At 36.7% G+C, this 27,589-nt stretch overlaps 1 protein-coding gene across 1 annotated transcript in view; it reads left to right on the top strand.

The window, feature by feature from the left end:
* The window catches only part of NETO1 (neuropilin and tolloid like 1), a gene marked incomplete at its 3' end in the record, with an annotated part of 66,759 nt that extends 39,405 nt beyond the window's left edge, over nucleotides 1-27,354 (top strand). The window contains exons 5-10 of the mRNA XM_080339713.1: nucleotides 1,367-1,408; nucleotides 1,537-1,664; nucleotides 13,971-14,199; nucleotides 23,209-23,322; nucleotides 25,580-26,138; nucleotides 27,294-27,354. Of these exons, the coding sequence (XP_080195839.1) occupies nucleotides 1,367-1,408; nucleotides 1,537-1,664; nucleotides 13,971-14,199; nucleotides 23,209-23,322; nucleotides 25,580-26,138; nucleotides 27,294-27,354 (1,133 nt within the window). The remainder of the gene's footprint in view (nucleotides 1-1,366; nucleotides 1,409-1,536; nucleotides 1,665-13,970; nucleotides 14,200-23,208; nucleotides 23,323-25,579; nucleotides 26,139-27,293) is intronic.
* Nucleotides 27,355-27,589: the final 235 nt, after the last annotated feature.

Below are 27,589 nucleotides of genomic sequence, written 5' to 3'. Positions count from 1 at the left end.
TCTTGCTTATAGAGCACTCGACTTTTTCAGAGTATCGTCTGGTTATTATTCTCACTGTTCTGGCTTGACTAAGACTAAAGGGGAGCAGCAGTTCTCATGGTGGGTCACTTTTTTTTTTTAAATTCGATACATTTCCTACTTCCAAACACTCTCTTCACTGTTTTATTTCTAGCCTTTTCTACATTAACCCAATCCTGAAGCAATAAGATTAGTTCCATGAGTGGACTGCATGGCTTAAACTCTGGCTTGTTTTTCCCCTTATACAATCCTTTTGAGGCCTAGACGTTATGCTCGTAGCTCAAGAGAAGCTTAATGCAGAGTGTTTGTGTAGCAATTTCTATCATAGTTTTCAGAAGACCTGAAAACAGAAAAACAGTTTTCTCCAGAAAAAACAATAAAGTGGATTCCTTTCTTGCCTTCTTTTTTTTTCTCCTGAAAGTGAGAAAAAATGTGCAAAACCTTCATTTTAGTGCAAATGAAAAAAAAACAAAAACAAACCAAAAAAACAACAGATAAACCCAGTATATTCTGAAGGGATAATCTTCTCTTGAAACACTTTTCCCTCTTTCACATTTCTGATTTTGGACAGCAACTTTAAGCAGAGCCAAATTTTGTAAAATTATGGTTTGTCTGTGCATAGCCATCTACTGAAGCATAAGCCTAAGAACAAACTAATTTCATCTATCTGTTATACCTGTATACAGATAAAAGCATGATACAAAGCATCTCAAACAGTAAATATCATATTTATCTGATCAAAAATAGCACATGTATTAGACTTTACCTTGTTAGCATAATGAATTCCATGGTAAATCCTTATGGTATTTATTCCAGAAAGATCAAATGGATGCTCCTTACAAAGAGAGTGTTTCCTCTTTGTCAGTAGGGATGGCAGAGTATTCATAAACATAGAATGAAGTTTAGATTTCACTAGTTAAGTTGAGTGTTATAATCATAGTGCAAAATGCATAATAGGCAAAAGGATTCTGAGTGGATCTGTAAATATATCCTCTTTCATTAGACTGATGTGTTAAAATATCATGTTGTTAGCAGTGAGATGTTCTTGCTTGCTAGTGTATGCAGAAATATTTTTGAACTCACTCTTCTGAAAGAGAGAGATCGAGAAAATCAGAATTTCATAACAGAAAAACAAAGGAACTTGGTATGATAGTATCAATAATTTATGCATTAATTATTAGCGTGTTTCCACAGTTTTGAAATATTTCTCATTTCCAAGAAAAATATATATGTAATCATATATATATCTATTGGATCATATTAGTGAAGTGCATTGTCAAATTTTAGCACATTGACATTACAGCCAAGCTATTGAACAAAACTAATTTTCTCTCTCTCAATTTTTAAGATCCGGATTTTAAGGACCTTGGCGTTTTGAAACCATTGCCAGGTTGGTATGTTGTGGGGTTTGGTTTGTTTGTTTGTTTGTTTTTTAACTTGGAGGCCATTGCACTCTGCTGTAGAAAACATTTTTGTTTGCTGTTCAGGTTTCATTTTTTCTGGTATTTTGTTATTCAGTTTGTGAGTTTGAGATGGGAGGACCTGAAGGAATTGTGGAATCTGTACAAATTGTCAAAGAAGGAAAAGCTTCTGAAACTGAAGCAGTAGACTGCAAATGGTACATCCGAGCACCACCTCGATCCAAGGTCAGTCCTTCATCCACTGCTGATTTGCCATTTAATTTAAGTCATTGACTTTTCTAATATGTTTTGCATTTCTTAGTACAGTCAGATCTTGTTTAATAACTTTACAGCTTGAACTTCTAAAATATTTCTTTCTTTCTGCTGTGGAAGAGTAATATTTGTCACCTTAGCCAAAATAGCCTTCTTTCTCTACAAAGAATGATGTGGGCAGAGTTAACATACTTTCTGTGCCATAAGTAATTTTCTTAAATTCATCTTTAATTTTGCTCATATTTTTAAGGAACCAATGTGTTTTCTCAAGCAAGAGGTAATCTTACGGCTTTAATTTTCAATATATTTCAAATACCTAATATAGATACTACTAAGGGAATGTTGCTGGCTCCCTAAGGTCATCATTGTTTCTCATCTGAGAACTGTGAAAATAGAGCCAAGGTAAATTCACATTCCTCTTCTTGAGACCTTTAATTCCTTTGGTTTAAAGACACGGAAAAAAAATAGTGTTCTCATATCTCTCCCACTAGAGTCAGCAAGTCATGCCTTTGCAAGAAACAGGAGAAGGCTGCAATGAATTTAATAATTCTTTTTTTTGGATTCTTTTTGGGTTCCTTTCTTATCTTAACTTGTCAGTTATTATATGGATCAGTTGATGCTGGCTACACAACCATTTCTCATCTCTTTGCAATTGAAACATCATTGTGCCTTCCACCTACTTTCATTCACTGTGTTAAAGACAACTCCACATTATACTTTTTCTACCTGTCTTCTATTAGACAAGAAAGGCTTTACAAGGTATCCACTAAACTCTGATATCTTTAAACAGATAAGAGGGTTTTGTTTTGTGTTTTTGTTTTTGTGCAATCTCAGAGCAGACTGTACTGAACATATCTAACTGTTCCAGCATTGGGTATTGAATAAGCAGGAAGAAGGGTTTCCAGAAGAGAAAAAAAGCCATTAGTATCAGCATTTTTCTGTTGTGAAAGTTTAGAAGAGGAGTTGAAAAGCTGGCTCGTAAAGACTACAGATACAGTTAAATTATTTCCGGGATGTATTTAAAAAAAAAAAAAAAGATGAATTCAACATTCATAGAGGTTTTCAATTAAGTAAATTAACTTCCCACTTTGCTACCTTAAGTAGCTATAGATGTGAAATGACTGGACTGCAGAATGATTATTGCCTATGCTACACACTTGGGTACTACTAGAAAGAAAACAGGTAAACACAAAATTAAAATTGTGCTTTTTAGAATCAGCACGAATAAATAAGCTAATAAATTCATCCTATAGTCTTAATTTCAGTTTATGCTTGGTTGGTAAATAATGTCATTGTGATATTCTCACTTGAACTAACTGTAAAGTTCTATATGATTCAAAGTCCTGCTAGAAATCCCATATATACTTACCTGTGGGATTTATTCACACTTCAGTCCTGAGGTAGAAATACAAATTGTATAGCTACATAACCATAAACACATTGTGTAACAGAAGAATGACACACTATCACTGTTAACAGAGGATTGAAGATTGTTCAGTTTTTCATGAGCTTCTACACTTGCATTTAGTTTTATTACACTTAAAAAATATGTACCCACTGAAGAACATCTGGAAGGGAGAACAATGAGAGAATTCTATAAAATTTGAGGAAAGACTGAAAGTTATCTAATGTAATCTAGAATATTTTTTGAAGGAACATGATAACACATAATAAAAGCCTTTCAAAAAGAGAAAGGAATGCTCTGATGTCTATGTCTACAGGGTAAGTCATGGTCCTGCACTCCAAAAGAAAGATTCAAATTAGATGTTAGGGAAGAAAATTTCAAACAACAGAGAGGGGGATTATGAATGATTAGTTAAAGAAGTTTTCAAGCCTAAATTCATCTTAGAGTGGTAAGTCCAATTTAGCGCTTGAACTTTCTTTACTGTGTTTTTCACCTATGTGTGTATATATATATATATATATATATATATATATATATATACACACACATGTATTCATACATACACACAAACCCACACACATACACACATACATATGGTTATGGTATCGTCGTACTGGAACAGTTGAAAAATTGTCAGATATAAGGCAGGAATTAGTGGATACAAATTTTAAAACCCTTGTATGAAGTAAGATTTATGGTATGATTGCCTATGGACCTAATTCAATTGAACTGGATTTCATTGTCATAGAATAGAATCTCAGAATCATTTTGGTTGGAAGAGACCCTCAGGATCATTGAGTCCAACAATAACCTAACCTAACTCTAACACTAAACCATGTTCCTAAGAACCACCACTTCCCTGGGCAGCCTGTTCCAATGCCTGACAATCCTTTCCGTGAATAAATTTTTCCTAATATACAGTTTAATCCTCCTCTGGCAAAACTAGAGGCCATTTCCTCTTGTCCTATCACTTGCTACTTGAGACAAGAGACCAACACCCTCCATGCTGCAATCTCCTTTCAGGTAGTTGTAGACAGCAACAAGGTCTCCCCTCAGCCTTCTTTTCTCCAGGTGAAACAACCCCAGTTCTCTTAACCACTCATCATCAGACTTGTGCTCCAGGCCCCTCACCAGCTTCATCACCCTCCTCTGCACTCTCTCTAGTACCTCAATGCCTTTCTTACAATGAATGGCCCAAAACTGAACACAGTATTCAAGGTGAGGCGTCATCAGTGCTGAGTACAATGGCACAATGACTTCTCTAGTCCTGCTGACCACAGTATTCCTCATATAAGCCAGGATGCTGTTGGCCTTTTAAGCCACCTGGGCACACTGCTGACTCATATTCAGCCAAATGTCAATCAAAACCCCCGGATCCTTTTCTGCCAGGCAGCTTTCCAGCCACTCTTCCCCGAGCCTGTAGCACTCCCTGGGGTTGTTGTGACCCAAGTGCAGGACCCAGCACTTGGCCTTGTTAAACCTCATTACAATTGGCCTCAGCCTTCCAGCAGATTAACAGTTCTGCCCAATTTGGTGTCATCTGCAAACTTACTAAAGGTGCATTCAATCCTCTTATCCAGATCATTGATAAAGAGATTAAACAGAACTGTCTCCAGTACTGACCCCTGGGAAACACCACTTGTGACTGGTCACCAGGTGGATTTGGCTCCATTCACAACTTTTCCGGCTTGGCCATTTGACCAGTTCTTTATCCACCAAAGAGTACACCTATCCAGGCCATGAGCTTCCAGCTTCTCCAGGAGAATGCTGTGGGAAATAGTGTCAAAGGCCTTACTGAAGTCTAAGTACACAACATCCACAGCCTTTTCCTTGTCCACTAGATTGATCACCTTGTCATAGAAGATTAGATTGGTTAAACAGGACCTGTCTTTCATAAGCCCATGTTGATTGGGCCTGATTGCATGGTTTTCTTGAATGAGCCATGTGATGTCACTCAGGATGATCTCCTCCATGGCCTTGCCAGGCACCGAGATTAGACTGATAGGTCTGTAGTTCCCTGGATCCTCCTTCCGGCTCTTCTTGTAGATGGGCATCATGTTAGTCAACTTCCTGTGAGTTAGGATCTCCCCAGTTAGCCAAGACTGCTGATAGCCAAGATTGCTGTCCGTATTTTACAGTCAGCTTCCTTTGTGCATATCTAACCTTGAATTAATGTCATATTCAGTACAATAATTCAGTTACATCATTCTAATTTATGGCATCTTGCACCTACGAAAGCAGGCTTTCCTGCTAAGAACAGTAAGAACCCAGCAGACGTCTCTAAATCCACATGTTCCTGTACTCTGGGCTGCACAGTTTGTTACTGGGAACTATGCCTAAAAGGCCAGAGTTTCTCAAACAGAGTTTGGGTTAGGTCTTTACACCTTTAGTTTCTTAATTAATCTGTGCCAGAATGTGGGCTGTGTGCAATTTCATTTGGCTTAAGCTCATACAATCTAAACTGTCTGCAGAAGCAAGATGCAAGTCCTTTCCTTGGTTTGCAATTCTAGATTCAAGCCAAGTCTGAGCTCAATATATGAGCAATGAGATCAGTCAGGAAGTATGAGCTTGAGATCTGTAAACCTGAGCTTCAAACTGACAGCCTGGGGGTAACATTGCTTCTATTCTCAGCAAGCTGGAATGAGACAGAGAACAGCAAATCTCTTCCACACACTTGAAACACAGCTATCACTGATTACCTTATAGAACCAAAAGTAAAACACTGAAAATGCATGCAGAACTGAAACTCTCCAGAAGTGCAGAAGACAGGATAAAGCAGTTTAAACACAACTTCAATCTATATACAGACCTGAATCTTTAAATTTCATAGAAACTAGTTGCAAAGTGTGTGTTTATTGTAGTTGTTTGAAGTAATTTCCTTCTGAGTAGATAGCTGTGAATCTAGAGTTCAGAAATACTGATGGGTTCTGAACTTCATATATGAGCAGGCTTCAAACAATAGAGACCAAAATGGTAAATGAAGTAGAGACCTGATGACCAAACATACCAGCCTACCCAAAACAGTAAAGAGCTGGAGGTCCCTTCCAATCCCTGACATTCTGTGATTCTGTGATTCTGTGAAACATCCCTATCCCAAAATTCTTCACCATAGACCAAACCACAGAGGAACTGGATAAGATTATTGCATTGGGATTTGAAAAATTTCAGCTATATCATTGGCTACAGGAGTAGATAAAAATCCTCTACTTATGATCAGAAAACAAGAAAATTAAAGGAATGATAGTATTTTGTCACTTTCTCTTCAGGGCGAAATGTTAGTGGAAAATATCAACGACAAGCATTTTTCTATTTTGGATGTGTCAGCAGGGTTTGACAAGCTCCCCCCAGGGATACAGGATGAACGTTTGTGTTCAGGTAGTGCTCCCTTTAGTGGGTAACTTTCCCAGGAAGGCACCATTATATTATGCTTTTTCCTTGAGAGATTTTGTGGGGTTAAAAAAAAAAAAAAAGACAGCAGAATTTGTTGGCAAAAGCAATAAAACCTTTAAAAAGGTGATGTTCTGATGCTTGGAAAAAACAGAAGGCAGTGCTTATAATCAGAAGCTCTGGTTAGCTCAGGAATGAACATCCAGACAACAGATAGAGGGGCATTAATTTGAATCCCGTCCAGCGGAAGTTATCTGTTCAGGAGGAATGAACAAGAAGTACCTTTAAACTGAGCAAATAGTCTAGACACATCACAAGAAATAAAATCAAGTTTTAAGCTACTTAGGCAAAGCGATGCCTAATTTTTCTACCCTGTCTGATCATGCTAGTGGGCAAAGAAGATACCTTTACAGGTTATAAGATGCAAGAGTTAATAAAAAGCTTAAGAGAATTAAAAGATTAATTAACAAGTATCTACTTATTATTACAATGTCTTTAAACCCGAACTGTTTATAAGCAGTGATTTTTGTTCCAAGCAGAGCTGTTGGGGAGCAGTGGGAGAGCAACGTGTAGTGCACGGGGCAGGGGCAGGGTGACCACAGGGCCAGGTTGTGGCTGACAAGGAGGACCAGGCAGGCCCAGCCACAGCGGTCAGGGTGCTGTGGTGGTTGGGCTCACCCATGGCAATGGGACCAGCAATAGCTTGAGCTGAGGCAGCAGTTCATCAGCATGAGGCCAGGGAAGGGAGACTTGAGGCTGAGCATGGTCCAAAAGCACAAGTGTGACTAGCACACTTGCATATTTACACAGGATAGGTACTGCTGCCTGGTAGCAATTCTAAATCATTTACCACGGTTTTCACGGTGGAGCTTTGTCACATCACGATCACATACCTGATCAGAGAGATGATGCTTTCAGTTCCAGGTGCTTGACTTTCAAATTGAATGTAGTTTGGAGAAAGAATGGGCTGTTGTGCACACATTTCCTAGACGGTTAGGTGAAACAAATTGCAAAAAAATCCCTCATTTTTAAGTTACCATGAATCTGTTCCATTCAGGTATAGAAATATAACCAACCTCAGCATTCTCAAACCAAATAATTGTTAGGAAATGCAATTAAAGAAAAGCCACTGAGGAAGGTGATCGAACATCTACCAAAGAAAACAGCAGAATCAGGATGTGATATACAGTTTTCAGTGTTAACAAGCAAAAGAGCACCAAGGAGCTGTAAAGCTTTTCAGTTAAGAGCATTTTGCCACTGTACAAGAGAAAAATGAGGTTGACTTGACAGTTAGAATGAATGTCAGTTATTGGGGACTTGCAGAAGTCTGAAGAAACAAACAGGACAAAGCAAAGAAATCTGAAGAGCTTCACTTGTCCAGGAAAATGTTATTTTGATGTCTGAGCCTGGCTGTGAATCACAGGGTGTTAGAAGAAGAATCGTACAAGGTTGTTACCCTTGAGAGACAGTATTCTCCAAACCCCATCAGAGAGGAAAATATGATGTATGGAGTTTTCTGTCTGCACAGCATGGTCTTGAACTGGCAACAGGAGGCACAAAAAGTATAAACCAAAAATAAAACAAAGAAACAAATGAACCAACCAACCAAAACCAAAACAAAACAAAACAAAACAAAAAAACACAATGCACAGAGCATGTACAGTTTTTGGGCTGAAGTAATGTTGATTTTATAAAACAAGTTTAAGATCCACGCAACAGGAGAGGCTACTTTAGAAGACAAATTCAACTTTATTAGTAATATATTTTTTAGGCTGGTATGCTTGTTGCCTTTCTGCCTTGAAGGAGATTAATTAGTGTTGCACAATCTGCTTTAAAAAAATACTGTGCTTCCTAGGCCTAAATACTGGAGGTACCACATTGAAACTCTTTTGTTAATCACATAGAGCTGAACAAGATGCAGAACAAAGCAAATACTGCAACTGGTCACTGAGCAATGGGGAAGGACACAGGACCATTGAACCCAATGCTGTGCTTACAAGAGAACTGACTGAACCTAGAAATTGAACACACAAAATCTGGACGTTAGGCCCTGATGAAGAGGCAATTTTTGCCTTACATCTAAATACTTTTGGCAGTTGAATGATGGCTTTTTGTTTATTTGTTTTGTTTTGTTTTGTGTTGATGCATTATAAAGGACTGAATGTCTTTGCACATATATTAAGTCTGGTACACTGGAATATAGTTTGAATCTTTTCCTGACTGGCCTGATCAATCATGTTGTCAGCCCCAACCTTCCACAACTGATTAAAAATCAGAACTCATCAAAAGTGATTAACTATGAAGAGATTATAATCTCACCATTTTACTGAGATGATACATTATTCATAGTTTACAACCATTCTTCTTTTTTTTCTAATATAGGCAGAGATTTCTGTTGTTTTCAAATTTAAACAAAACCTTAGTAAAATTTATCTAGTATTTCTTTTTTCATTACTACAATGACAATACAAACCTCAAAGGTGTCAAGACAATTATTTAAAATATAACGTGACCAAGTCTAAACTATATATGCCACAGTTACAGTGAGGCTTTATCAGTTTTGTTACTAATGGCATTGGCATTTGCGGTGACATCCTGAAGCTTGGTAAAAGCTAATACCTGTGTAATAGCAGCCTGTTTTTCTAAGTAATGTAGAACAAATTATTTGAGTAAAGCATCTTATTAAAACTTTACAACAAAACTGTGATACAACAGTTATGCTGTTTCTTTCAAATAAGATTTTCTCTTCAACTAGAATGTCCCGATTATGCCAATATAAAGTGTCAGTACGTACGGAAATGTTATAATTCTAAAAGCTCTTATTGGCATCAATGAAAAAAGGCTTCTTGAAGGCCTTTTGGCCTTGGCATTTGAATTTGTGACTTTTTTTTGTTCACTCATTTTGTTTTGAGGGATCAAATTTTCTTAGCCATTGCTGGTAACAATAATGACTAAGATCTCAGTAAATGAAATAACCAGAAAAATGGATAATTTTTCTCTCATTTTCTGCTTAATCTCTTTTAGTGAGATCCACATACCAGCGAAAGTAATGAGGATGTTGCCAATGATTTCTGAAAACTATGTATCAGGAACATTCTGCGTAATGATTTGTCATATAATCAGTTTTATTCTTTTCCCGAGGAACTGAATTTATTAGTTATTTTCTTCTGCCAGTATGGGTCTTACAGCTAGTGACAGGAACAATGGCAAATATATAGTAATAAAACCATAAAAATTGGCAGAGGTGTTCAGATGCAATTAAATTATTCCAGCTCTTTAAAATAAAATCTGATCCAATATCAGGTTGACAGTTTGTGTAATCAGTTTCCAGTTTTTAAAAGTGCACTGCAGTCTCAATCCATAGGTCTGATCCAAATAAACTTAAGTAAATGGAAAGATACCGACTGATTTCAGTAAGTTTTGGATCAAGTCCCCATGACTTTATATAAAAGTTCTGGGAATAGTCATCTCCAAATGAGAATATGAAAATCAAACTCCAACTCACCTCAGAATATCAGGAATTTATTTTCTCTAATTTACAAAACTTCATGCCACTGGAGAAGGTGTCATCTTTCTTCTTATAGATGGACATAGATTTTAAAGCCAAATATTTCTTTTCAGTGGTTCCAGTACCTATCAAGTCTGTATATATTACGATCTTCACTGAATTTATCACACAGACAAATGAACTGGTATGACTGATAGCAGAATTCAGTCTTGGGAAGAACTGCATGTGTTGGCTTCTTCACTAAAAGACTCAAAGTGAAATGCTGTGTTATTGTTCTCTTGATTCCTTCCCAGCACTTACAACTACTACTCTAAGAAATATTTTACTATTTTATAAGGCTAGTCTGACACCAGAAACTAGAGAATGTCAAATGATAAACCCCTAGAAATAAGACTTTGGCTGTACTGTTATATGAACCAGCTGTTTGAATGGATCAGGAATAATTGATGAATGCTGAAAATTGCTGAGAGATACGGTATTTTATAACAACACTGAGGATTAGCACACATTTCTTGTAAGAGTGAAAACAGATATGAATTATGTCTCAATACTGAAATGGGATGCCCTATACAAGATATATGTCTGCTTATATATATGTATACACACATATATATATGTATATATAAATGCATCTACAGAAGACAGCAGAGCAGAAATAAAGAACAAGTGAGTAAGCATAAGAAGTCCTTCCCCCATTACATGAAGTATAGCTTTACTATTGTTCTGCAGTCAGAACAAGGTTATTTTTTTCTGGAGTAAGAAAGAGCTTTCCTGAAGAATGTAATAAGACAAAAATATTATATATATACCTGCATTATATCTGTATGGTCTATCATATCTATATATGTTATATTAGTATATAAATGGTGTATATGTGATAGGCATATATGGCATAAAAGTAATTATTCATGACAATAATATGTTGGAAGCCTTCTGTGCGTAACTATGAGACAATTATTTGACATGCTCTGCTTCCTGGAAAACAGCCACATGTATACAGTGTTGCATATAATCAGCTGCAGAAGGATTTTATTGCATTACCTGTGACAAAGCTGGCAAGCACTGAAGCACCCATAGGAAGCTGACAGCTTCTGTTAGCAGAGGACAGAGAAGCAAGGTGCACATTTAACTTCTTATTCGAAGTGAAACATTATGCAGAGATGAACTATAGACTATCTCAGCAGCTTCACAGGAGAGGCTGGGTGCTAGGATTTCACAGTGCCAGTTATGCTTGTGTTTGAGCAGGAGTGACTGGTCTTTAGGACACAAGATGCAGCTCTCCAGTGTGTCCCAGCTATCGCCAGTGACTGGGTGTGGGTATCAAGGCTCTGCCTCTTCCATACATCTCTCCCTCATGCATAATCTAGCACTGGCAGGAAAATAGTGTGCCTGTGCCAGCTGGACCCCAGGAGGCACTAATACAAGAGAGTTATCAAATCACAGGGGTGAGAACTAAGAGCTCATCTCACATTGCCCACCCCAGTTCTGCACGAATGAGCTTGAGTTACTGACTGGTCCAAAATTCCTGCCTCCCTCTGCTCTCTCACTTGCCTCTTCTGATCATTTTTGCTTGGTTCCAGTTAACTTCTGCACATTTTCATACACTTACTATTAGAAGTGTAACAGTCTCTGGGAAGTAACTGACAGTGAAGGTCAGCCATCTGCCTGGTGGCCATGAAATTTGCTATATAAACAGAAAAGAGCAGGAGCCACACTGAAGATGAGGTTTTCCTCAAGGGCTAAAGTAGTCAGGGATCAGCAAGAGAGAAATATTCTAAATAGCTGGAGAACACCAAGAACAAAGATTTGGAGCTCAAGAAGGAGTAAAGGGTTAGGTGCCTGAGCATCTGTGCAAGGGAGTAAGAGAGCAGAGAATGAAAGGGAGACTTGTAGAGGAATGTAACCACTGCAAAAAAACCTTCAGAAATTCATTTTCTGCTCTCAACAAATCCTCAGAATTCAAAACAAGCCTTTAAGTATGACTTCTCCAAGAAAGCAGGTGACCTGTTTTAGTGGGAATGGAAACTTCATGCTCCCCAGTAGGAGAGAAAATGGTAAGACATCTCAAGACAACACATTTGTAAACAGCGATGGACACTGTGAGAAAATTTCAGCAATGCTGCTTGACTGAACTCTAGTGTAATTTTTCATTCCACTGCAGGGATAGAGCAACCAGTAAATGAAATGAAAACACTGTAAAGAGTATTCCTTGATAAAAGATATTACTGTTGGAATATTACTTTGTGTATTGCTGTTAACTGTTCCATTTTGTAAAGATCAATATAAGCAGCTTCCTTAATTTAAAGTATTTATAAAACAGCATACATGGTGAAAATAGAATTCACTTAACTGTAATTTGATTGAAATATATTCCTCTGAGTTCTTCTGGAGGGTGGGAATATTGGAACAAAAATAATGGTTATTGTAAGAAATAACATAATAGAAAAAATCAGGCAAGCAAAGTTTAACTTAATATACCCAATTTCATATGCTAGTAAAAAATGTTTTACAAATATTCTTTTCAGAGAGACCAGCTGCAGAGCATAACAAGGAATGAAAATGTACTGTAGTACACTATCTGAAGAGGCTCATTTAGAAATCTGAGCTGTTATTAAACAGTGGCAGACTGATAATAGCACAAAATTCTCAAACTATAAAAGCTTTAATGCATTAATGAGGTGAAGTGGTGAATCCTGTTGCTACTACGATATGCTATGTTTGTGTACTTTATGCAAATCCAGTGAAGCTTTTCAAGTAATTGTTCTGAGCGTGTAAAATCTGCCTAAAGTGACTTAGATTGTTTGTAAAGAAGTAAAAGAAGTATATCTGATACCTAATACAGTGGGGGTTTGTTTTTTTTCTTGTTTGTTTGCTTGGGGTGGTTTTTTTGTTTGGTTGGTTTTTGTTTGTTTGGGGTTTGTTTGTTTGTTTGGTTTGGTTTGGTTTGTTTTTTAAAGTGAAATGTGCATAGCTGGATGCTGTATATGTTTGTTGGCTTTTTGTACTATTTATGCCCTAGTTCACCTTTCTGTATCATCCTCCTGAAGTCTCCTGGGTACAATTGGCCATTTGATTATCTATCACGTGTTTATTTAAAATATAACTTACCTTTCTGTTATTGGAATACTTGATGTTGCTTGCACTTGCAATTTCTTTCAAATTAATCGTTTTCCCTATTAAAGTTCGTATATAGTTGAATATAAAATAATAGCATTTTCTCCTCTCTTCTGCTTCTTTTTGGGTAAATTTAAAGAGTTCTTTGCAAAAGGCAAGACATCTATTAAATTTACTAGACAACTTAGCTTATATGAAAGAGAAATTTCCTAAAAATCTTTCTAGATTTCTAACAGTTTCCACAAAATACTCTTGATCTCAACCCTGTTACAATTATGAAGATATATGCTGTAAGACTTTGTTTAGAAAAGCCAAATGGTTTGAGAAAACATAAAAAGATCAATGATCGAGTTCTGCTTGGCTCCCGGATTCTCACTTCCTGGATCAGTGTAGCTTAGACATCACAAAGATGACACATATTGACTCTGGGGAGGGAGCAGCAGTTATTTGCCTTATTACTTTCCATGTCAGGCAAGTAATAGTGCAATACTGCTGCAGCCACTGAAAGAAGAAATCTCAAGCTTCTCTGTCATTCAGCTTGAAGAACTATGGTACATATTTCTCAAAGATGGGTATATATTTGGAAATTTGGACCTTACTGCAAAGAAGAACAAAAATATTTAGATCTTCTGCTGGATTCTACTTTGAAACAACACATAATAATAGGAAGTGTAAACAGTGCTCAGTTTCCCTTATTAATGCCCTTCCAGGGTAGTGGCCCATGGATTACCAGCTGCAGACAAAGTATTTTGATGGTGGTATTGGGTAGTCTTTCTCCCACAAGGGAGAGCGAAGGTGTTTAACATTTGGTTAGTCATTGTCAAATGTCTGTACATGTTTCCTTTGCTTTTTGTTTGTTTCACAGATATATTTGCGATTCTTGGACTATGAGATGCAGAATTCCAACGAATGCAAACGGAATTTTGTAGCTGTCTATGATGGAAGCAGCTCCGTAGAGGATTTGAAAGCAAAGTTTTGCAGCACTGTTGCTAATGATGTAATGCTGCGGACAGGTCTCGGTGTAATCCGGATGTGGGCAGATGAAGGCAGTCGAAGCAGCCGATTCCAGATGCTTTTCACATCTTTCCAAGAACGTAAGACCCTAATCAATGTGTCTGCCTTTCAGTTTGTTAAATGATACAAGTCCCCAAAACTTTCAACATTTCTTCATGCAGAATAGTCACTGAAGAATGTTCCCAAACAAGCTGTGTAATTTTTCAGAACAGTTTCTATTTCAAGCATTTATAGTGTGCAATAATTTGTAATGCGGCGGACAGAGCACAGGATTCAGAGGCAGAAAGGCAGGTATGACCTGTCCAGTTACACAAATGCAAATTTTATCTGATCCCCAAGCTACCAAGTCACTATGTGTCAGTTTTGTCTCACACAGAATGGAAATTACCAAGCCTGATCCTTTTTTAGAAATTTGATGTTTTAGATCTCAATATATTGGGCATTTGAAAAATGCCTTATTATTTTGCTACAGATGGTGGATGTGTTTGTTTATATTTCAGAATGCATACATCAATAAGCATATATGTAATATATTGTTAAGCAAAAATTTAGTTGTTGGGTTTTAAGTATTAGAATATATTTTTTGGTTTGTGCATCATGTGTCTGACAGGAAGATTTCAGTGTGGCTGTTAGTGATTGGAATGGAGGCACAATCTTACCTAACACATTCTTCATCTATATTCTCTGCGTGTGTACCCTGGAATTAGGCAATGAGGCTCTGTTGAGAACAGCCTCTGTAATTCCTTAATTATGGCTCTGATTAAAAATTTCTGACAGTCTACATGCCTGACACTGCATACGCTACTTTTCTCTCACACTGCAGCCTTAGGGTGGATCATATTTTTTTTTGTCTGTAAATCAGGACAGGGTCTAAAATATATTGAGAACCCACAGCTGAGATGATACTGCCCATTTTCTCATTTCTGAAACTGGAGATGTCTTGAATATTCAAGATCTGATTCATTTTTTTCACAAGGCATCCTGATCTGTTACCTTAGAAACAACTGCATAGACATTGGAGGTTCAGAGCGTGTAAAGAACTGGAGAGTGAAGCACTATGACGACTAATTTGAAATAAAGATTTAAATAAGTGTGTGTTTCCAAAGGTTTCATATTTTAAAGGAAAACAAGGAAAAAAATGTGCATTTTTTTCTCTTATAGTATTCCTAATATGTTTACCTGACATGTTACATCTTATGAGCTACTCTGTTCTTGTAAACATATGATAGTTTATATTGTATGATATTCTGACTGGGAAGCTGAAAATATTAACATGATGCTTTTTCTGAAATTTATTCTGAACAGCCACTGAGTGCTAAAGCTGAAAATTTATTATGGGATAAATTGTGCTTTGAGATATGTATACACAGCCTGCTCATAAATATTTCAGGAAACTGCATCTGGGATTTTAATGCTGGAAGTTGACTTTAAAGGTCTAAAGGTGATACCCATTTTACTTTCAGTGCCATGTCAGTTGTCCGTGAGTTCTGCCCTATGCTGCAGACTGGTGCTGGCTGTCAGGTGTCAGCTCAAGCAGATGTCTGTGCACTGAGAGACACAGCTCATAGCACATAAACTGCAACATCCTGCAGCAGCGTCTGGGAATAATTAGATCATCTGCATGGATCAGACCTCATTCAGGGAGATGTGCATCAGGGAACAGACACCTGTGTCTCTACTTGGGGACAAAGAGGAAAAAAGCTATTTTGTTCACCTAGAGCTGAGAAAGAAACAAAATAGGTGACCTTTCTGTTGTGGTTATGTGCATGGGAAAGACTGACAAAGTAAAATTACTGTATTTGCTATTGTTGTGGGAACGGCCAGGAGGTGTTGTTATCTGGAGCTCCCCAAGTTCTTCTCCTTTGTGTGGAGTTAAGTTGTTGAGACTGTGAGTCTTCTCTTACACAAGGCTTTGTGAACTGAAAGTGGTTTGCTTGTTTGTTTTTGTGGAAACCTGCTACTTAGCCTGAGGAATGTTTCTTTTCTACGTGTGTTTAGTGTTAATTCTTGTTATAGAGCTGTTTCCTGGGGACTTGACATTTGTGTAGAACAAAGAAACCTTAAAGAGTTTTCTTAGACAATTATTTTCATATGATTTGATCAGCGTGCTCCTATTACATTTGAAATGTATGTCTGAAGAGTGGTCTTACAAGTTTCCAAACCTCTAGCTGTGATGCTCTACAGAGCAGCAATGTTATAAATTCATCTGAAGGAAAGGCATACAATGCAAGAAGTTGTTAAATTTCCTATGCCAGATAATCAGTAATGATTCTCACATCATCGAAATAGTAGCAAAGCTCTAAGTAACACTTAATAACCAATTAATTCTTAATAGCTGATGATTTAGAGTGATTATTTGATATTTAGTGATCAGCATTATTAGCTTTTCCAACTATCATTATGGGTTTTATCTCCTTATACTCTTATGTTTTTAATCTTTAATATATCTTCTAAGCACATATACCTAATCATGTTTTTGTGTATGATAGTCACTGTCTACTATAGATTTCAAATATCCAGTACATTAATTTAAGAATCAGAGAAAGGAAAACAAAAACGCTGGTGTCATCAAAAGGTGTCTGTTCATCTAGTAAGAAGACTTGAAAAAAGAGTCTATTTTTCCACACGCTGACTAACTGTTCATTTCATTTTCCATGACTGTGAGAGTGATCTCCAGCCTGATTAATGACAGACATGCTACACCTACAGCTTCTTCAAAGAGCTGTTTCTGAGCGGACATACGCCTTAACCTAAAAGCAGATTCACAGAACCAGGCAGATGGGCAAAGAGAAAATCTCTCTGTAGGTACAGCAGGCATGATGTTTGTTCTCTCACCTCTGACTTCTATTTGGTATCGTTGCTTCCTTCTCTGTCCATTACCCTGCATCAAAAACACCAGACCAGAAAAAAAATAATTCCTTCTTTTCTTTTGTTGCACCTTTGAGCTTTAAGCCTGCTTTGAAACCCATTACACACGGCTTTCTTCAAGGAGCACAAGTTCTATCATTCTTATTTTCTTTTTATTAACACCATCTTGACTTGGAGAGAAATCTAGGGCAATGTATAGAAGAGCAGTGCACAGCTTTATTGAGTAACAGTGCTCAAGACCTTGTTTACAACCAGAATCACTGACGATGATCACCTCAGCAAAGGGAATTCTCTCATGGGGAACAGGCAGGTATACAGTATTACTGACTGTTGTGGTAATGCTAAAGGAGCTACTGAGAAAGAGAAACAAGTGTGACCCATGTGAAGAGATGGTTTCCCTTTGTGAGGATCTAGGAGTGTAAATAGATTACAGTTTTGCTCCCTACTTCCATACTAATACATTAAAAAGTAACATTGAGAGTGCCTCCTTACTGGTGAGCAGTCATCTATGATTTTCTGCCCCTCTGTGCTATTTTCAGTCATCTCTAGTGAAAAACCCTCACTGTCTAAGCACCCCAATGCTTCTCTGTCCTGAACAAAGTAGCTTTTTTGATGCCTTAAGTATAAACACTGAACACAGACTGGAGCTCTGAGCACATGCTCCTGAGCTGCCATTCTCTGGTGAGTCTGTATTCCAAAAAAAACCCCATGAAACCACACAGAAATGTTTTTTAAAGAGTAGATTATTGATGTGTATCTGGTATTAACTATCCATAAAAGTTACATTTATCTTGAACGGAGCCCTCTGAAGGTGGCTGAGAAAGGAAGTTCAGTATTAAGCACATTTCATTTTCAAGTTTGTAATAGCTGCATTTTAATGATATCTTTTTTTCATTACTGGAAAATGAAAGATAAGTAATTTTACTTCAGGTAATATACTTCTAGTGTACAGTACTAAAACCACCTTAGTAATTTCATAATTTACATAAAGTAAGTGAAACAGTCTCTCAGCACGACCAATGAACTGTTCCTTGGAGATGCTGAGAGAAAACTTCTTCTGTTTCAAGGGTGATCCAAAGAACATCTGAAGATTTTTTTTTTTTTTTTTTTTTTTTTTTTTTTGGGTCTCTTGTCAAAGAAAGAAACTATTTTTCAGTAAGGAGCAGTGAGAAAAAAAATCCAAATGATCTATACTTAAAGAATTCATATGTAGATCATGGTGCAATGAGCTGTCTTGAGGACATGAGGAGTAGGTGTGAAATGTCCAATGAGTTCAGTGTAAAACATTTCTCACGTGTAACCATTATTAAGATTTCAGAATTTTCCCATTCAATATCAGGAGAAAGCAAGACCTCTCAAAAACATTATGAGAAGAAGGGAAGGGGGAAAGAGAGGTAAGTCTAAAAATAGCTAGTAGGGTAGGGCATTCATCTGAGATTAGGGATTCCCAGACTGAAATCCCTCTCTTGAAACAGGCTCAAAGGGTAAATCCACATGGTTCAATGAAGTACGACATAGATGCCCAAGCTAGCTTGCTCAGAGCTAGTTCACAGCCCAGAAGCAAAGGAGTTACATTAACTCTGCATGGTGCTGAGAAACAGTGTAAATATACTGGAGAAAGTGCTGCACTGAAGTGGAACAGTCAGGCCTCACAGCGGGACCAGAACAAGACAGATTTTGACTTCACCTTGTAAAAGTATTTTGACCTGGCGATGTTTGCATTTTATACCTAAAGTATCCTGTAATGCCCAATAAAATAGTGCTCAACACACAGAGATAATGTATTTTATTATTAATGTAATAACATCTCAATAATATAAAAATAAATAATAACACAGAATATTTAATTGCTAAAGTGCTCTTTAAATATTGTTATTTTATAGTATAAATGTGCATGTATTACTTGTGGGTATTTATCTTAGTGCCTTAGTGAAAGTAGTATTTTAAAAAAATAAAATATGACAGCTTTTATTTCATGTTACTTTGTAAATATGACTTATGGTAGAACTATTGATGTTCTTTATGTTACTCTGCCTTGGGGCTATGCAGGATTAAAAGAATTTATGATCATTTTGTATTAGTAAATGAAAAAGTATAGATTACTGGCTCCATGTGCATTCCCCAAACCTTCTAATAGTAAGAAAATATAGACAAGTCCATTGGGTTGACTTGTACAAATTTTGAAAGCAGTAACCTTCAAATACTAAACTCAGGCTTTTTTGAATACTGTGATGGCAACCTTCTGGAAATATGATCATTATAACAATCTCCTAACTTGTATTGGAAACAAAATATATTTACATGACAGATAAGAGAAATAAGGTTATTAATACAGGTTTCTAAAAAGTATAGATTTTGTAAACCTGGAAAAGATTCTGGGATATCATGTCTATTCCTGTTAACTCATTTGCTTATATATCTTCTAGGATAAGTGCACCATCTTGTGTTCAGTATAAATACCTGTTGCGAAGCAGATGTTCTATTAAAATTAATTCAATAACTATAACATCTATTTTTATATTAAGATACAAAGTATCCTTACACATACCACTAAAAAAAGAGAGAAACTATTATCATTAAAAATAATGTAGAATTAAATTTTTGAAGTATTTTGTTTTGTATATATTATTTTTTGTATATTATATTTTTACATAAAGATAATTATTGGTTTGAATCCAAACTGGAAAAAGAATGTTTAATAGTATTTTTTTCTTTAATTGGTGGTGATTTAATTCAAATTATAACATTTTCATGCTGTAAAAATCCAACAATTTATCAAAGACTTTAAGTTATTAAAATATACCAGGTTGAGTGATATGCATAGTTCTAATTTGTTATCTTTTGTCATAATAATTCTAATAATTCATTGCGCTGAATACACTGTCTCACTTGTTTCTAGGCCGGCCCTTTGGCAGAGCTTGACTCAAGATAGCTTTGGGACACAGGAGAAATAACATAACTGTGTGTTCCCAGTTGTTACTTTTAATTTAATTATGAAGCCGTCTTTTCAGAGAGTCGCAGAAGGGCTGAGGTGGGAAGGGACTCTGAGATATGGTCTAGTCCAATCCTCCTGCTGAAAACAGTGTCAGCTACAGCAGGTCTCTCAAGGCTGTGTCTGGTTGGGTTTTGAATATGTTCAATGATGAAGACTCCACAACGTCTCTGGGAAACCAGCTCCTACAGAGTGTTTGACCAGCCTCAAAGTAAAAGTTCAGTTTACCATTTGAGGGGAATTTTCTGTATTTCATTTAATGTTCATTTCTTCTTGTCCTGTCACATATCAAGTGCTTGGAATTCCAAAAGGCAAATCCCACCGAAAAAAAAAAAAAAGATGGAGGAGAAGGTGGCATTCAGTACCTCGGCCATTTCCATCTACTTTAATGCCAAGTCCCCTATCCCATTCAGCATCACACCCACACTTTCCTTCATCTTTCTTTGGCCGATGACATACCTGTAGAAGTCATTTTTGTTGCCCTTTACAGCCCTCACCAGATTCAACTCTAGGTGGGCTTTCCTAACTGTGTCACTGCATCCTTGGTCAGTGCCCCTATATTTCTGCTGGGATCATCTGATCCTGTTGCCGTGTCTTGTACGTGTCCTTTTTATGTTTGAGTTTGGTCAGAAGCTCATTATTCATCTGTGCAGGCTAACTTCACTTGATTTTCTGCTTGTCAAGGTAGACAACCATTGCAGTTCGAGGAGGTTCATCCTATAGAATTCAACCAACTTTCCTGGATCCCTTATCTTTCCAGGACCACCTCCAATGGCATTCTTCCAAACAGACCCCTCAACAGTGAAATTTTGCTCTCCTGAGGTGCGGGGTCGTGATCTTGTTTTTCGCTTTATTCCCTCTTTGTAGCATCACGAATTCCACCATCTCATTACCACTGCAGCCAGGGCTGCACCTGACATTTACATTCCCAACTAGTTCTTGCTTGTTTATGAAAGTATAAGGCCCAGCAGAGCTCCCCTTAACACCTCCTTGGTTAACTGTATCAGGAAATTATCATCAACACACTCTGGAAACTTCCTGGCTTGCTTGTGCCCTACTGTGTTGCCCTCCGCAGATACCAGGTAGTTAAAATCCTCCATTGGGATTTTTTTGTTGTTGTTGTTAGTTAGTTAGTTTTGGGTTTGTGTTCTTGTGTGTGTGTGTGTGTGTGTGTGCGCACGCTTGTTTTTTGTTTTGTTTTTGCTCCTTTATGGCTTTATTAGCATACACTTTCCTTATCCACCTTTTTTTCTTTCTTTTTTTTTTTTTTTTAATTTCCCTATCACTCCTTGTGCTTTCTCCATTTGTCATTTGTCATTTAGTTCTTCTCTTCTTGTGCACTTCCCACTTATTAGTATGTATTTTGAATGGGTAGTTACTTAAGTTTTCTTAGGTTTCCCTTTCACAAATTCTCTCCCTCTCTCACTTGTTTGTTTTAAGAAGACAGTGAGACCTTTTCTATGTGTTAGAAAGAACCAGTCCCAAAAGATCCTTGCCTTGCCCAGAAACAGGGATTGCAGCCAAAGTTTGAAAGGATGATAGTGCTTATAATGTGTCCCCTATACAATGTGTCACATCATGATGTATCATGATGTATCACATCACATCACAGTATACTCCAGACCCAGTCCTCATAGTCCCCAAATTATAGCAGCAGATAGATAAGGACTGTACCCAAGCACCTTCCCTTGCTAATATGCATGCTTTCTGCTCTTTCTGTCCAGTTTAAAGTAAAATCATTCCTGTACCAAACTTAAGACCTGCCAGGGTCACTGCAGCTTAGGAGATGGCATAACAAATTTTTCCAAAAATTGAACAGTGGGCCGAACAAGTCTGGTTGATCAATCTTCTGCATTGGCTAAGAGATACAGTATACATATGCTGTTATATCTCAGTGGATGGTTGCATATTTGGTTGTTTGTACAAGTTAGCATTTACTATTTGTTACGAGACCATAACTGCCTTTATAATCAGTTATGGATGTCTGAACTTAAGCACTAATTGAAAAGTGGATTTCTTGACATAGTATGTGGAGTCATGCTTCTACAATATGAAGTACTTCTGTTGTCCTTAGTTAGCAAACCACTGAAGCAAGTGTCCACTCTGACTGGTCTCTGTGATATGCATATATGTTGTCACAGGAACTGCTTTTAAATATGAAGAGTAGAAAAACCGCCATGAATAATCAAATTCTAAGTATCAATAATATAAGCATCATAACTCCTCTCTGATTAGTTAAGAGTCTTAGGTTATTTTTTCAACTTTCCCTTAAAAATAATTACAGTAATGATTTGAGATTGTTTAGCTACAAAAAAAATGTAAACAATTCATTTTTACTAATTTAACACAACAAAGTTTATAACTTTTTTCCAAATGAAGGAAGATTTTCTGTTTTGGTTTTAATAGAAGAAATTTGAGGAGTAATTATTCTTTACTATGTTATATAATTTGGAGTAGTATCTTTGCAACCCTAGCACCTAAGCATCTCCCAACACTTGAGTAAGTAGTACAGTTTAGCAGCATGTACAGTTCCTTCTGATGGCTTCCAAGCTGTTTCTTCACAGTAACAGAATAAGGCCTTCAGTAAAGCCTTTGTGATTCTCCTAGATGATGGGCTTCAGGGACACTGAAGGCTTATGCTTTTTTTCATCTTCAAACTTGTGATCAAAGGGGTACTTTTTTACTGTAGCCAGAAGGTTTTAAAATAATTTTATTTTCTCTGTGGATAAATGTTCAGGCACAGTTGATATGGGCACTAAAGTATTATACATATCTTCTTTGAGTCACACGAGTTTTCTTCTAAAACTGGAGTTTCAGCAACAAACTTTAAAATAAATTATTTCCCATACACTATTTCTGGCTGAGATAGAGTCAGCTTTTTCACAGCAGCCCATAGTGTACTATGCTTTGGTTCTGTGGCTGAAAGTGTTGATAACACATCAATGACCCCCACCAATGTAAGGAGGACCAACCCACTACAGCCATGAGAGTCAGATTGTGGGAAAATCTGTCTATCTTAGACAGAACTGAAAATCTTTTGCCATAGAATCTTAAAAGGTACGTGACTTGAGTGCTCTCAATGCTGCATGTTGAATATGAAATATACTCAAGGAACCTGAGTCGTATAGCTTTCTCCTATTACAGATTACGTGATCACTCTCAGATGTGTTTGTTGTGCAGAGCTGAATCATTTACCACTTAATATCAGTTTTTTCTCTTTTGTTTTTAGCCCCTTGTGAAGCCAACACATTCTTTTGCCACAGTAATATGTGTATTAATAATACATTGGTCTGCAATGGACTCCAGAATTGTGTGTATCCCTGGGATGAAAACCACTGCAAAGGTAATGTGTAGAATTCAAAACATTGAGTGGGACACAGTGTATTATCCTTAGTTTCTTGTTAAGTGTGTGCCAGGTGGGTCAATGCTAAGCAAGAGTAATTCAGGGGGGTGCATACATCAACAGAAAAAATAGAGAGGTAAAAATACTAATGGATTTTACTATCACTGTTAGCAAGTTTTTTTTTAGTGTTGATTTGTGTTGGTTATATCCTTTTGGCTGGTTGTGTCCTTCTGACAGGTATTCTGATCACTTGATCTCTTTTTCCTGTGCAATCTAAAATGTTAATTAAAGTAATAGTTTGGTTCTTTTGTCATAGTTACCTTTGTAGTGGAGTAACATATGGTGGCCGGTGTCTTTTAACTGTATACCATGCACTTGCCTAAAAGACCAAGCTGAAGTGGAATTAAGACTCTAAGAAAGCAACCAAATTTACCTATAATCAAGTGAAACTGAAGAGCAAGGAAGAAGCACAGAAAATCAGACATAATGTCTATTTCATAGGTAGGGACTAATGGTCCTAACCAAGTGCTGGCAATGGCTTCTAAATACTGTCCTGGGTTTCTGGGGAGAAAAAAAAAAAAAAAAGAAATCAACATCTGTGTTGTCTTCAGGGAAAAGAGCTTAACTGATTTACATTGCAGGCTAGGGACACAGTTTGCTTCCCTCCTGCTGGCTCCTCCTGCCACTGCTACTGCAGATTTGTTCCTGGAAACATGGGATATGCCAAATTTAGGAACCAATCAAGAAAAAATTCAGAATGAGATGGATTAGCAGTCAGCTCATAAGTCTGCTGAAGCCTGTAAAATCCTGACAAGCAGTGCAATAGGGCAACAGCACAAATGAAAAAATACTTCAAAAGAACACAGCAAAACTGTGGCATGGAATAATATTCGTCAAAGAATCTAAACGTACAATTGGGAAATAATTATCTGTTCTCTGATTTTTCAGAACAGAGAAAAGCAGAAAATATCCCCTCCTCTTTAATTTCTGGAATGATTTTCATCTTTCATTTGCCAAGTATCTTTTTATTTGGTCTTGTGCATTTATCTTCTCTTGCTTTTCTGACTAGAAAAGGAGGTTTGCTGATTGCGGCAAAAAGTTCGTTTGTAGCTGTGTTGCATTTTCTAAGTCTGCTGCTTCCCCAGAGTCTCTGTTGGTTAGAGAAACCCCAGTTCACTCTACAAGAGAAGATAATCAGGAGTACTGAAAAGTTCACTTTTGGTATCTAGGAAATTATGAAGAGATGGATATTATTGTTTTGGTGCCAATAACTTTCATTTCAAAGGCTTTTTATTAAATCCTTTGGTGTGTTTTAGGTTGCCAGGAAAAATTACACTAAACTGGGTATTGAAACTTAATCACAGTTGTCAAGTGTTGCTATGTCTGTGAGAGACTGATGCAAGTGGTTTCAGTTTGGATTTATACAAGACTCAGTCACTATCTCATGTGTCTGCAGCCATTTGAAAGCAAATCACAGAGAAATATACATAACAGTAGGGTGAGATTGTTTTTCTTTTTATTATTTTACTGCATATTTTCTGTTTTTCTTCATACAAAAAGCTGAATTTGCTGGCTAACATCCTAGAGGCCCCTGAGTAAAGGATAGTAGGTAGGATGAGCTTTTGTTTCTTTACGAGTGTTCAGAAAAGTTGTAGTAACCAATAGGTCAGAAACTTTTATTTTCTGAAACCTCAATTAAAATAACTTTTCTATTTTCTCCTGGTTTACTTTTTTCCATTGATTACTGTCCACAGAGCTGGTCAGCTTGTAAATATTAGGACTTCAATGAAATTCTCAATGCAAAAAATAATTTTTAAATCCTGTAGTCTTGCTCTTTTTTGGTCCTGACGTCCTAGTTGCATATATTTACTGGAAGAAAGGGACAGAAAAATAGTGAAGAGAGCACCTGTAACAATCTGGAGCTTTGGCTGTTCAGAGGTGAAGACAAAGCCATCTCCTTGTTATAGTGGTTGCTTTTTATAAAAAATAAATATTGTTATTTCAACTAATTAAACTTGTAGCATACCACTTACCAAGTGAATAGGCAGACAGAGGACCTGTGTGTTGTTTAATTGACTTCCCCAAATACCTGATTTCTTCTTGTTTTCTTTTTGTCAGTGAGATTGATTAAGTCAATTCAGACAAGGACTAGGCTCAGCTTTGCAGTAAACTATGAATCCACCATGATTGTTTTAATTCTTGAACTGCACTCTTCTTGAACTTATCATTGTGATTTTTTTTTTCTCCCATCACACAGAAAAGAGAAAAGCTAACCTATTGGACCAACTTACCAATACCAGTGGGACTATCATTGGGGTGACTTCTTGCATTGTGATCATCCTCATCGTTGTCTCTGTTATAGTACAGATCAAACAGCCTCGTAAAAAATTTGTCCAAAGGAAAACAGACTTTGATCAAACAGTGTTCCAGGAGGTGTTCGAGCCTCCTCATTATGAGTTATGCACTCTTAGAGGGACTGGGCCTACAGCTGACCTTGCTGATGTTGCAGATGACTTTGAAAATTATCATAAACTGCGGAGATCATCTTCAAAATGCATTCATGACCATCACTGTGGATCACAAGTGTCTAGCATTAAGGGCAGCCGTAGTAACCTCAGCACAAGAGATGCTTCTGTCTTGACAGAAATACAACCCCAGCCTGTAAAACCACTCATTCAGCCCATGAACAGGAGAAATATCCTTGTCATGAAGCATAGCTACTCACAAGATGCTGCAGATGCGTGTGAGATAGATGAAATTGAAGAGGTACCAACCACAAGTCACAGGCTGTCCAGACATGATAAAGCTGTTCAGCGGTCAGTATCAATAGATTTTTGATGAAGGCTATTGTCTAAGGACTTGATTTCCCAAACATATTCACTCTTTATTCAGTAAAAAATGTATTTTCTTTCTTCTTTATTTATTGTTTAAACTTCTGTTTCCTGACAGCACATACCATTATATTATCTCTCTCTTCCTGTCTTTCATCTCTGCTCCAGTTTCCTGAAGGATCCTGTACCTGAGTTTTACCTTTCTGTTTTATATCTTTCTTTTTCTTTTACTATTTTACACATAACCACATGCATTCACACACAGATGATCAACAGAGAACAGGTAAAATTTTTAAAAACCAAAGAAGATTTTGTGTGAATCTAGTTTTTCAAAGAACCACATACATGTGGTTTCCTTGTAACTGAGGTGGCCTTGCATATCATCCACTGTTGTTCTAACATTTCTAAATCAATACATCAATAAGTAAAAAATATATGTATCCATTTCAATGCATGGCACAATAATAAGAAACACAGTCCTATGGTAAGGAAACCCCATTTCTCATGAAAAATTATGTTTTATATAATGGATGACAATTTTTGCAAAACTTTACTGTATCTGTTCCATTATTAATCACAGTATCCTCACTTCCCATATGAACATACGTATATATATTGATTAGAACATGAGACAGTATACTGAATGGAGACTACTCATATATTTACATATAAGAATGTGGTCAAAATGAATCTTTACAATCAATACAAAGTTGAGCATGATATTTTTAATAAAAGAGCTATTTCTACCATATGTTGCACTTTGAATTACTGAAAATATGAATGATTAAAAGTTTACAAGTAAAAGAAAAAGAAAACCAGAAACATTTATGAACCATTTATTTGAAAAAGAACACGGAAACTTTTTTATATATATCTGTGTTTTCTCTTGCATGCATTATTTATGCACTTCTTGTGACTGTTTACATGCCACCCATATTTTGTTTGCACATTAAGGCTTTTCTGTCTCTTAAAAAAATAAGTTATTTGATTATTTAAATCTAATTGCATGCCAATGTAAATTACTTCACTAATATTGATCAGATTATCAAGGTAAAGTGTTTATTAAGTATCTATATGCATATATTTCTTTTTTTCTATGCAAACATTATTATTTTGAATGAAATAGCCATAACATTCCAGGTTCTGCCTCATTGGGTCTCTAAGCAAACATGAGTCTGAGTACAACACAACTAGGGTCTAAGAGACAAACCTGAGGTAAGTAAACATACTTATACAACAATTAAATAATCTGTTGTTTTCCATTTTCTTTGTTATATTGCTAAAACGCATGTTAGTTCTCAAGTTATATGTCACCTTGTATAGAGACAACGAGGTTTGGATACTGAGAAAACTGAAACAGATGACCACTTCAGCATTGTAAATTAAGCAAAATCTATTAATAACTTAGTCATGACAGCACTATAATAATTTCTTAG

Source organism: Nesoenas mayeri (genome assembly GCF_963082525.1).
Source record: "Nesoenas mayeri genome assembly, chromosome: 2".
Taxonomy (NCBI): Eukaryota; Metazoa; Chordata; class Aves; order Columbiformes; family Columbidae; genus Nesoenas; species Nesoenas mayeri.
Note: the sequence above shows the minus strand (reverse complement) of the source record. Positions and strands in the feature narration are given on the sequence as shown.